The sequence below is a fragment of the Anas platyrhynchos genome, chromosome 7, assembly GCF_047663525.1.
Source record: "Anas platyrhynchos isolate ZD024472 breed Pekin duck chromosome 7, IASCAAS_PekinDuck_T2T, whole genome shotgun sequence".
Taxonomy (NCBI): domain Eukaryota; kingdom Metazoa; phylum Chordata; class Aves; order Anseriformes; family Anatidae; genus Anas; species Anas platyrhynchos.
In genome coordinates this window covers 1,849,269-1,861,667 of record NC_092593.1, presented here as the reverse complement: position 1 = coordinate 1,861,667, position 12,399 = coordinate 1,849,269, and the positions used below count along the sequence as shown (strand labels likewise).

At 43.0% G+C, this 12,399-nt stretch overlaps 1 protein-coding gene across 6 annotated transcripts in view; it reads left to right on the top strand.

The window, feature by feature from the left end:
• GALNT13 (polypeptide N-acetylgalactosaminyltransferase 13) overlaps window positions 1-12,399 on the top strand; it is a 110,532-nt gene that overhangs the window by 71,166 nt on the left and 26,967 nt on the right. For all 6 annotated transcript variants that reach the window (XM_027458445.3, XM_027458444.3, XM_027458447.3 and 3 more), the window contains one exon: window positions 1,246-1,426. In XM_027458445.3, the coding sequence (XP_027314246.1) occupies window positions 1,246-1,426 (181 nt within the window). The remainder of the gene's footprint in view (window positions 1-1,245; window positions 1,427-12,399) is intronic.

Genomic DNA, 12,399 nt, shown 5'->3' with positions numbered 1-12,399 from the left:
AAAATCTGCATTAAGTTACTATGGTAACTGTTATGTCTGTGTCAAGGAGCTCTAATTACAAGCCTGTACCAGTGTTCTTAAGACACCAAATGGTTCTTAAACTCTGCTTTTCATTAGGAGGAGGTACTGGAAATTTTGGTCCAGCTCTCTGCTTAGGCAGAGAGTAAAGTGAAGGGTGGGATGAGCCTAAATAGTGAACCGGGCAGTTGGTAATAACCTTTGTTGATGCCAAAAAATGTCAACAAACCTTGGTGCAGAGCAAATCCCAAGGAATCGACGTTGTCTGGCAGAGCAACAAGGTTTTGTAACCCTGCTGGCACCCAGTGGAAATCTTCATTTGTCCCTGTTGTACACATCAAGACCCAGCTGCCCATGTTATGCCTCTAGTTCTGCAAAGCTGGACCTGCAGCCTTCTGCAGTTCCTTCCCTCATTCTTTCCAGAGCCTAGAAAGACGGGATATTGCAGAACAGATTGCAGGTAATGCACCAGCTGATGTGTGTCATACCAAGACTCCAGCGAGCTGCCAGAAAAATATGTTACTTCATTTAACAGCAGGGTGCTGAAGTCCAGGATTAAATGATTGCTTATTTTTGGGCAGTCACACTGAAGGCACAGGGCTTACTCAGAATGTAGGTCTGGGCTCCAGCAGAGGAAAGGGAGAATTCACAACTTGAAGCCATCAAATTCTCTTATTTATCTATCGTTTTGGGTGGCCATGAACATAATTTTGCTTTAAAAATGCATGTATGTGAATGGATACAGAATTAAGAGTTCTGTTCTGTTTCTTAAAGTATTGAAGTATTATGTATTCCTGCAAAACTTAAATACACAGATAACATCTGTACCCTACACTTACCCATCCATTACAGGATTACACCTTTCTCAGGCTCGGATTCGTGTATATTTATATTCACAGAATCACAGAATGGCTTGGGCTGGAAGGAACCTTAAAGATCATCTAGTTCCAGCCCCCCGGCCATAGGCAGGGGCACCACCCACTAGGTCACGTAACCAAGTGTGCCATTCCCAAAAGCTTTCATGGTGTAGCTAAAATCTGTGCACTTTGATTGCTATCACAAATTGTGCCCCTGTTGTCTTAATATTTTGATTGAAATTCCCTGTTGAACTGTGACCCGGGGAAATAAATCAGGAGATAACTGCTAACCTGTTAGTCCTTTATGCTGTAAACTTGACATTTTTTTATATTGGTTTTAGTCAACGTTTTCTGCATGTTTTGATTTCAGATTTGGCAGTGTGGTGGCTCCCTCGAGATCGTCACCTGCTCGCATGTTGGCCACGTTTTCCGCAAAGCAACACCTTACACCTTCCCTGGTGGCACGGGGCACGTCATCAACAAGAACAACAGGCGCCTGGCAGAGGTCTGGATGGATGAGTTCAAAGATTTCTTCTATATAATATCCCCAGGTAAGAAATTATTTTCTTGTTGTATAATGAATGATACGTAAAGTTGTCCAAAAAAAGGAAAATGCCAATATGAGGTGCATATAGGTAAGTGTACACATGTATACGTGTATATATAAGAAACACAGAATTTGGCCAGATTGTCCTTTTGCTTTTATAATCCCTGAAGGTCCCTTCAGGAGATGTCAGTGGGAGGGGCAGCAGCGATGCTCAGGGTCACTCAGGGATGCACAGGAGCCCTTTTGCAGTGTGGGGATCAAAGTGCCATGAAGTATTTTCACCATGTCTTCCTGGTTCCCCATTACCAAATATCAGTCCTGAGGAGAAGTATTTAAATAGACAGATTTTTGTTCCCTGTGTAACTGATTTTCATTTATCTTAGTATGATGCCCAGAGCATGCAAATTATATGCAGCGATAGTCACATACATCACACATACGATTACATGTGATAAAATAGATCTTCCTATTTGATCTTCCAACAGTTAAGGGCTATACTGTGGGTAAGTATTATGATGAAATAACCTAATGTTGATGTATCAAACCTGGGGATGTTTTTACCTAAAGATAAGTAAGGCCTCCAAATGAATGAGCTGAATGGAGTGGAGCCCTTAAATATGAAGTGGGACGTGAAGGTTTTGTCAGTCTCTGAGTCTCTGATGTCTCCCTCTGAGAAGGATGTCTCCTAAGTCAAGACCAATAGTTTTATGTAATTTGATTTGGCTGAAATAAATGAAAAAATAAATAATATTAATATACTCTATAATTTTATCTTTGTTTTAGAGAGTTATTTATAAAATGGAAAACCGTTTGGGTATTTTTTTTCCACTCTAGACAGTTTTACTGGTACCACAAAATTCTGAAGTGAATAAAAACTGAATCGTTTCAGTTTAAAAGCCAGAACATATAAAGTCTTCATATTTGAAAATCAGATATTTATTTTTTAAAATATTTATAAACCATTATCTAAAATGTTTGTGATAGAGGGCAGTTGTAGATCATATAAGCTATTCTTATTTTGTGTTCTGGGGTAATCTTCCCATTCTTCCATGTTTAAACTTTCTTCCAATTAAAATTCTGTAGCAAGAGAATCAGTTTACATTTTCACTGTCACCAAGAAGTAAACCCCGGACCATATTATTATCTCCATAAGTTTTGTGTTTCATCTCCAGCACAATTTACTGTCATTATACCTCAGCGCATTCAGGCTGTAAGCCTGCTTGTTCCCACAAGCTGTTTTGGTGCTTTGATTTTCCAGGGCTTCATGGCATCTCAGTCAATCATCGGGTGCCAACATGTAATCATCAGCTGTGATGTCTGAAAACTCTTCGTTTCTGAATGGGCTATCACAAGTGTCCTGTGGCTGTCGCAGCGTGCGCTCATAAAATATTCTCAGCCTGTCCTGGAAAACCTTTATCAAGCCAAAGAATTGAAAATATTTAAAAAAAAAAAAAAAAAAAGAAAAAGTCTATGCACAAGTCATGTGCCTTGCTAACAGTGTAAAAAAGATATAAATATCTGCACCTTTATGTGCACTAAATATAGCCATGTGTAAATGTGTATGCAGGCAAGAGATGGAAGCATGAAACCAATGGGAAGCACGACACCAAACTGGTTGCCATCAAATGGAGGTTGGGTTGGTACTGAGTGTTTTGGGGAAGTGTTTGTAGGCTCTGCCTCCCATCTGGCAACATAGTAGGGAAGGCTGATTTATCGCAAGGCAGGTTTTCCTCACTCTTTTTGAAGTCTCCTCTCAGTATTTGCATCTTCTGCTGTGCCGGCTCAAGGCCAGGCTGGATGGGGCTGGGGGCAGCCTGGTGTCATGGGGTGCCTCTGCCCAAGGCAGGGGGCTGGCACTGGATGGGCTTTAAGGTCCCTTCCAACCCAAATCATTTTGTGGTTCATCACGATGAGGATGGGTGGCTCTCAGTCTGGAGGACCAGACCTGCTCTTAATGCTACTGGTGTTTTGTCATCACGTGGAGCACTGAGCAGGCATCTGCCCCCGTGCCACCCCTCATGGAAGGGCACTACGGGTTTCAGCAATTTAACAAAATGCAGAGGGTTCACACAATGCGAGTGAAAAGCGAGTGCACTGATGGGATCTCCTTAACTAGGGAAATTGAACCGTGTGTGAAATAGGCAGGATCGTCTCCCTTTATAATTGCTACTTGTATCTACCCAATTAAAGCTGAAAGAATAGAGTAGGTGATGGAAAATTTGGCTGCTACTAATGTAATTGGTTTCTATCCTTCTACAAGAGGAAAGAAAAAAAAAAAAGGAAAAAAAACCCACGCTGGGAAATGGGTGTCTAAGATGATGTAGAAGTGAATTCAAACCCGATATACAATGCAATAGAGTTCAAACCATAAATGTTATCTCATGGGATTAGCCGTTCTTTTGTTCAGTCGTCCTTTATTAAGTTCTGGTTTTGTGCAGTCTCAATAATACCAGATTCCCATTGTATTTCTGCATAAATGCTTTTCTAATAATTTATCCTGAAGGCGTACGTTTTCTTATGAGTCTAAGGCATGCAAATGCTGACAATCCATTGCATCCAGGGGGCTGGCACTACGTGCTTCTAGGGGCTGCCGTGGCAGTAGGTTTTTGAGTTAGCTGCCTTAAAGCATTTAGGTAAGCTGAAGCTCCAGAAATACTGTACTAAGGGCTATTTAAAATACAATACATTTTAAATGAGATTTTATGAAAATACATATAAATGTGACTAGAATAGTGATATTCATGGTAGAGAAATGTAAAAATTCCTGTTTCCAGAAGAGTGCAAGGTGAAATTGCTGATGGGTAGTTTCTTTTCTTTTCCTTTTTTTTTTTTTTTTTTAAATGTGTTCAGATTTCAGCTAAGAAACACAGCAAAATTTTCTGTATTTTAATTTTCAGTTTCCTAAATGCAAGACTAAATATCCTGGATTGGAACAGCTTTTTGCTTTTTGATTTTCTTTTCTCCTCTCTTCCATTTCTTTTCTTTTGGTTTTGGGATCTTCTAAGCCAGGGTCCATTTGATTACAGCAGGACTCCCCCAGTAGGCAATGATTTTTTTAATATGTTGTTTCCAGAGAGCTTCTACTGAGGTATTCTGAGTTGAGTGAATAATTTAGTGCTGAGCAAAAGGTTAGGTTTGGCTGTAGAAATTAAAATAAAAAGGACGTGGAAAAATGTCTGATTTAAGCCTACGCTTGACAGGCTTGACTATTTCTCCAGCACATCTGCAGAAGATTTTTCCTGTTCTGCTCTTTTGATGATTTGATGTGTCAAAGCTCCGGCAGAATGCAGTAATTTGGAACCAACCAATTTAAAGGAAATACAGCTCGGGAAAGTGGACGTGCTTGTTGCCATCTTTATAGTACCACCTCCAGTAGGAGCACTGTGCCTCTCAGTGTGTGCTCAGGCTCTCTGTGCCACCCTTTGGCCATCAGCACTGCCAGGAATGAGACCTGCAGTGTTTTGGGGTGCACAGATTGTATAGAAGGTTTTAAATACTTGTCTGGAAATTTAACTTTATCAAATATTTTCTGGAGGGTAATGCAACATTTGTAGAAAGCAAATAAGTTAGGGGAAAAAATGGTATTTTAGTGGTTAGTAGGTTCTGGGGGCAAATGCAGGCAGCTGAGAAGGTCAGATGACGAGTAAATTCACAGGTGCTTCTTAGTGTTTTGTTTGGGTCAAGGTACAACAGTGAAGCACTGCCTGCTGAAAAAATAAATGCTTTTCAATGCTATGAAAAGTGGTACATAAGCTGCAGTATATAAACTGCCAGAAATGTGATTTCTGAACTCTGTAAGCCAGGTGGCTGAATTACCTCACTTTGAGGGCTTAAAAATGTGGGACAGTCGAAAGCAGAGATATAAATTTGATTTTCGGAATATATTGTTACAGGAGGGCTACACAGAACGGCGATAAGCAATGCCTATTTCCATCTATCAGAGCGTGCACATTGCAGAGGGCTGTATGAATTGTCCCTCAAAGCCATCCCTCCGTAGATTTAAGTAGTTTAAATAGGGGATTTAGTTTTGGAAGTGGATATGAGGAATGTGCCGGGCGATACAAGTCAAGCCCATAACCCTTCCTGCTGCTGGTGCCCGCCCGGAGCTGCCTGCACAGGGCTGCTGGAGCGGCACCGCTGGGTGCATTTTGTCCCAGAGCCGAGGGGATGCTCTCCAGGTTTGGGAGTGGGGTGAGTATCGACGTGTCATCTTCTGAGCTCACTGCTATCCTGCTGTTCTGCTGGTGGAAAATGCCCAATTTGAAAGTTTGGAAGCGTGCAGACACCTCTGGCGACAGAAGCCATCGTGAAGCTCTGTCTAGAAAAGTGCCTGCCATGTAAGAGGTCAAATGAATGTGCATTTTGAAGTTTCCCAATTAGAAGTCGTGTCTTGGACAGGGCTAACAGATTATTTTCTATTATATTAGCGAGGAGCTTCCGCAGTGTCTTTGGACAGCCGGTTTTGCAGCTACCTTTACAATTTGCTAGGTTTCAGCAAGCAGCGGGGGAGACTTGTCAGCACCATTTTTTAACTCGGATGCCCAATATTAGGCTTCCCAGCCTGAATTTCATCAGCTGGTTTCGGAAGTGAAAAAGACATCCCTTTTCCCATTGAAAAGATCAGTTCTTGCCGTAGGCCATTTTAATTCAGGCTTCTAAGCACAGCTCTAAATGCAAGGCTCTCTTTAACGAGCCATTTTTCAGCAGCCTGTCAGCCAGGCGGACAGCACGCCTTGCAAACACCGCAGTGCCGCTGGAGGAGGCATCGCTTTCCTCCCTCCACCTGGGGAAGACATTTCTCTGTCAATTCCCCCATCAACATTTCCCTGGGGTCGGCACAGGGCTGGGCTTCTTTGCCATTTCTTTTGTGGCAGTGGGGTGCTGAGGTGCCTCTAAAAATGCAGTTCCCGTGGGAAAAGAGGTGAAGCTGATAAGATGGAAAATTAGAAGAAGCCCTCAGCGTTTCAGCTGGGGGTGTGGGACTGTGTGGGAAGGGGACATTGGCTCTGCACCCTGGGGTGCTTAGGGACCGAGTTCAGCCCAGGCCCAGCTCGTGTCCCCCTCCTTCAGGCAGGCCAGCCTTGGAGTACACGTGGGTCGTGCTGCCTGGGGAGGGAGGGAGGCAGCTCTGTGCTCAGCACACGCATGTCCCTGCAGAAACTGGTGATTTCAGCATGGTGTTAGGACTGTGCCAGGGCGTCCCTTGAAGAGCCCTGACCCAGTCACCGAGGAGACCCTCACAAGCCCATAAATTAACACCCTATCACCCCTCTTCATCTTCCCCCCGAGCCAGGCTGGGAGATTATCCCACCTGCCGAGTTGTGCGGTGCGTTGGCTGTCCTGGTGGTGGCTCCCCCCCGATTGCTGCTCCTTCCCTGATTGCCAGCTCCTCCCCAGCCACCTGATGAACTTTACTTTTTAATCACCTCTGTATTTTTGCATGTTCGTTGCTGATAACCATCCTGTGGGACAGGCATCCCCCCTCCAAATGCGTGAGCTCGGCTGTGGCGAGCTGCTCCGGAGTGCTCTGTGCAACCCTCAGGTGTAGGCACAGACAAAAATACTTGGTTTTTCTCACAACAATTTTTAATGAAGCTGCTTCTTTTTTTTTTCTTTTTTTTTCTTTCTTTCTTTTTTTTTTTTTAGAAAAGTTAGGGCAAAATACCAATACACTTCCTGTATTTGTTAAACTGGCTTATCTTTCTCTGAAGAAAATTGCCGTGTGCATCTGAAGTGAGCAAGCAGCAGAAATTTGGTGCTGCTCAATGTCCTCTCTCTTCTTTGCACAGTTGTGCATTTGCATATTTGCACAAGATTTCGATAAAAAATTCAAACAGAGAACCTACAAAATTGTATTAGAAGAGAAGAATGAAATTAGGTCAGTCATACGGTGATGCTGGCAGGACAAGATTTGTTTAATTCAAAACTTAATGACTGCTGCTATTTCAGTGACTGGAAGGAATTTCAGTATTTCTGTCCTTCATATTTTCAGATTTTTAAAAAGTTATTTAAGAATAGAATTTATAAATTCTCAAAATATGGTCATAATGTTTTTCAGGATTAAGAAGCAAATAAAGAAGTATATTTTATGAAATTTAACAAAAGTTAACAATAACATTTTAAGTAGAAACAATCAACAAAAATCCATAGGAAATAGAGGATTTTTTTATAGGTCATTGCTAGATGTCAGAAATTGTTCCCAATATTGTTAAACTTCTTTTTTATCCTTTTGTCCGACATACATTTTCTTTAGGTTGTTAATCTGAAATATACAGATCTCCAGATAATTCTGGTAGAGAACAAAGCAAGTTGCATTTTAGTAATTAGGTCTCTGAAGCTATTATCTATCAGCGCACACTCATCTCCCCAGCTCTCCTCTGGGACCTGCCTGGTTTGAATTTTCAGATTATGTACTCGGAGAAAGAGGAACCAAGGGTTGCTCACAGTGGCATTGTGTTAAATGTATCTCTCAGCATAATGAGGGTGCACACCTGGTAATTATAGTTGGAGGTAAAAGTCTTGATTAATCAAGTTATGAATTGTTTTCTGGAGGCTGTCTACTATTAAAAATATAGCTAACTCCACTACAGGAGAGCCCATCTAAAATTTTTTGTGGTCTTACGTATATTTAAAACTGCTGCCTTCCCTTATCTTTGTAGAAGCTGTGTGTGGATAAGAATAAAATCTTCTATTTCTGCTACCCTTGAATTTGGCCATCCTGTGTGTTGCCTGCTCATTCATGCCTCATGCTCAGGTGAGTTAGGTGCCAGAATTTTTAACATATCCAACACAGATTGAAGAAAAAATAAATAACACGGTGGAAAACCTTATGGGTTAAATTTTGTCCAAAATATCTCGGGCTGAAAAAATAGGCTGAATTTGTCACGTGGTGCATTTTTATAGATGTGCAAGGACGGATGCATCGTGTGCTTAGAGAAGGAAATTCTTTTTTTTTAATGCTTTTATGCATTGGTTCTAAAAGATGAGAGAGGCGTCTTCCTTGAAGAAAGAGAGAGGGCAGGGAGCTGGAAGGACAGGCAGGGTGATGCTGGCAGAGGCTCAGGAAGCAGGGAGTGAGCTGGGGCCTCAGTGCTGAGAGAAGCAGAGCTCTTGTCCTGGCACTGCTGGCTTGGCACTGGCTGCTCTCTGCCTACAGCGGGGTCCCAGGGCTCTGAAAGCTCTGCTCAGTGAAGCTGGCATCGGGTTGAAAGATCCCAAAATATAGCCGTAGTAAGGAGCACTTTTTTGTTTCAGTGGAAATGCTGCATTTGACAAGGAGCTTTGAATTTTACTTGGCAGGAGCCTAGCTATGAGTCTGCAGAGTGATTACAGCCTCAAACTGTAAGAGCTCAATTCAGGAGAGTTAAAAAAAAGTCTCAGAAATACTAGATACACTTCAAAAGGGATTAAAGGAAATCCCTTTCTTAGAGAAGAAGAAAATAGATGAAGTTGTTCTGAAAAACAGTGGAGCTGCTGCGTACGTATGGCCCACGTTCAAATCGCTGTCAGCGGTACTCGGAGACCCACCTCATTTCTGATGGGGTTAAAATGGTGCCGGGTGATTGAGCCAGCAGAGGAGACTTTCCTCCTAAATCAGTCCAAATCCGTGCAGTTTTCTGAACGCAGAAAATGCTCTTTCCTGCCTCCTTTGGAATACAAAGTACCCCCAAAGCAGGACGGCTGACCTCGTGCCAGGGAGGCAGAATGTGCCCAAATGTAGCAAGGTGCTGCGTATTCATGTTTTCACCAGTTCCCACACTCTCCCTCCCTATCAGTCTCTCCTTGGCATCTCTAATGAAAAAAACTATTAGCTTAATACTAACACATCACTGTTAGTATATTTAGTAGTCCATTTTGTGTTATTTTCTGTGGTTTACATTAAAGTCTCAGTGTAATTGATGTAACTCTAGCGTTCAAGGTTACACTCTGGATAGTTCTTGCTACTACCAATGTCTGTCTTTCTCATATGCAAAATGTACATCTTATTTTATTGTTTCATATACACCTAAATATTTAGGTGTATACCCAAATAGATTTGCACATGTGTGCCTCCTCAGCTTGCTCCAGTTACCTGCCATAGTATTCCTAGCAGCATTATTCACTTCTTTTTCTAGCTGCTCCAGCATATCTCATTCCACTCAGCCTGTATATTTCTAAATGTAGGCAGTTATGTCAATTTATGCATTAAAATACTGTATCTAATCATTGAACGGAAATAATTATATGCTCAGAATAGGCCTGCATTTGCACAGTCAGCTGAAAAAGATAATGCACATAATAGTTTGGGTTCTCTGTGCGCTCACTGCATTGCTAAACCACTTATCGTCTTAATAATCAGTTAGTATTCAATTCCCAAATACTAGCTAGTCTATTAAGGCTAAAATGCAAAGTTACATTATTTTTCATGCACTTTATTTAAGGCATTATAGGGAATTTAAATATAGTACTTTAAAGTTTTAATTTGGGATTACAAGATAAGTGCTTGTGTTTTACCGAGATTTACTCAGTAGATGATGTGCAATCCTCCTTTCAAGTGTAATTGTATAATTAGGTTGATAATGACGGTATCAATTTAGCAAGTAAGAGCTCTTGATAAACATTTTCACTCTTCCCTTACCGATTTAGCATTTTAGTGCTAAAGGACTGCCAGAGCTGGGAGTGCAGTCACTCCAAAGTAAGTTCATTTGACCCGTGGCGTCACGGTGCCAAAGGGAGAGGTGCGTGCTGCCCTCGTGCACAATGTGCTGGGTCCAGGCTGTGCTGGCACAGGGATGGAGCTGTTGGAGGGAGCTGCATGGGACAAGTGGTGCCACCTCGCCCTGAGCCTGCCTGCCTGGGCCCTGAGCCTGCTCAGAGTAAAAACAATGAGGGAAGAAAAAAGGAAGCAAGTACAAAAAATATTGCAACTCTTCGAGCATCACAATTACCAAAGGGGCTCTCCGGGTTCTTTGCTTGACCTCATCTTGCAGTCAGTGCAGCTGTAGGGCTGCACACATCATGCGTGAGGGATGGAAATCCTCCTGATCGGTCAGGCGTGGCTGTGGGCTAGGCAGGAATTCTGCCCGAGGCAAACAGAAACGTTGGCATGTGCGCCCTTGTAAGCACCAAAACTGTTCCTTGACTCCAAATGCACGAACGTCTTCTGTGATATCTTGTTCAGGCCTTATGCAGACAGCAGCAGTACGGCTGCTGCTGCATCAAAAAAATACCTTCACTTTGTTCTTTCTGTGAATTTTTCAGGCACTGATATTGAATACCCAAATCATAATAGTCCTTGCTTATTGAGCTTCTCTGGAAAAAAAGAAAACAACAACACATTACATGGATTAGAAGCGATTGCATTGCACAATACTCATCTTCATAGCGTTATCCACTGTTTCTAAACCATTCACATAAAAATTACTCTTGTCTGTGTACATACCCCCAAAAGTGTTCTGCACACACAGGAGAGGAGGTGCCGAAGCTGCAGGGGGGCTGAGGACAGCGGGGTCAGCCCAGTGCCTCCTGTGTACCCACGGGCTGTGCAGCCCTGGGAGTGGGTTTGTCCCCAGCATTGCTTGGGATTGATCAAAGGTAAAGGTCCCAGAAATAATAATGTTCTTCAAAGAGCACCTCATGTTCGAGACTCACCAAAATAGCAAGTTACTAATGTAGAAAAAGAGCAGAAGAAAGCAAACAGCGGGGCGGTGATGGAGCACAGGAGGTGCAGGGATGACCAGAGCCTGGTCCCTCTGTGGGGTGTGGGAAGCAGCCGCTGGCCGCCTGCCCACCCGTGGTGGTTTCCCATGGGAAAACTCGGAATCTTCATTCCCTGCCATGTTTGATAGTATGAAACAACTGCCTCAATTTATCTTAAATTGCTTACAAATTGGTGCAAGACCCTTTCAGACAGAGGCATTTTGTCAGTGGTGTGTTTTCTTAGCTTTGCTTTCTGAGTTAGCACGTTTTTTGGTTGTTTCACTTTTTGGTGAGTTATGCATGTTTTCCTGGCAGTAGAAATAAGACATCGAGGCGCTCCGGAGCCAACTTCATTAATGTTTTGGCTAATTAGAAAATGCATTTGTTACCAGTGAATGTCTGCTTTTGATAGAGGTATAAAACGGAATTCCCTGGGTTTTGGAAGCGTTACAGCATCACGTGTTATTGTCTGAGCTGTTAGAAGCAGCGTGGAAAGCACAGCCAGAGCTGCCTGGCGTTCAGCTGTCGCCCTGGGCAGCTGGAGGAGGTGAACGGCTCCTCTGACGCCAGCAAAACAGCGGTGGGGAAAAGGAAAAGGCAGCAGAGCGTGCTGCAGACAAGTGTGCTCCCAGGCAGCGGTTGAGCCACAGTGATGCAGAAAGTGGTGTTTTTCCAAAATGACTTGCAAGGGTTCTCAGTGCTTCTCGGTAACGTGCCGCAGGCGTCCTGCTTCTGCAGACTTAATCCAGCACTTGGCCGTGTTTACCCCTGTGAAGCATAACACAATCCCAAGTACAATGTTGGTAGTAAAAAAGCAACCTCGTCAAATACCAGCAGTGCCAGCTGTGGGGTTTGCAGGTAGGCTTGGTCCTTAGCTTTGTCATTTGAAGGGGGCACTGCAGATAGCGGGCTGGCTGCTGTGCAATGCAGCACAGGCTTTCAGACCTGAACTACAGCCTGACGTGTGTGGACTGGCTTCTCTGGTCCAGTGCTCTCCATTTGAATGCTCTGGAATATCGATTCGGTGAAATGTTTTCTCGTAGGCTTTTCAAGGCAGCAAAGGACAGCAAAAGCCTCATTTGGATTAAGTTTTCTAAGGCTTATTCTTACAGAAAGGAAATGATTTCCAGTTCTGCGTGTTTGTACTTCATTCGGGTGAATAGTTTTCATCTTTATCATCATGAATAAATGTCTTGTTACGCAGAAGTGGTGCATTTAGCCAATTTTGAAACTGTGTCCTTGTGTACCAATTTACAGGGCATGACCATTGGAAAAAATGCAGGTGTAATGCAATTCTGC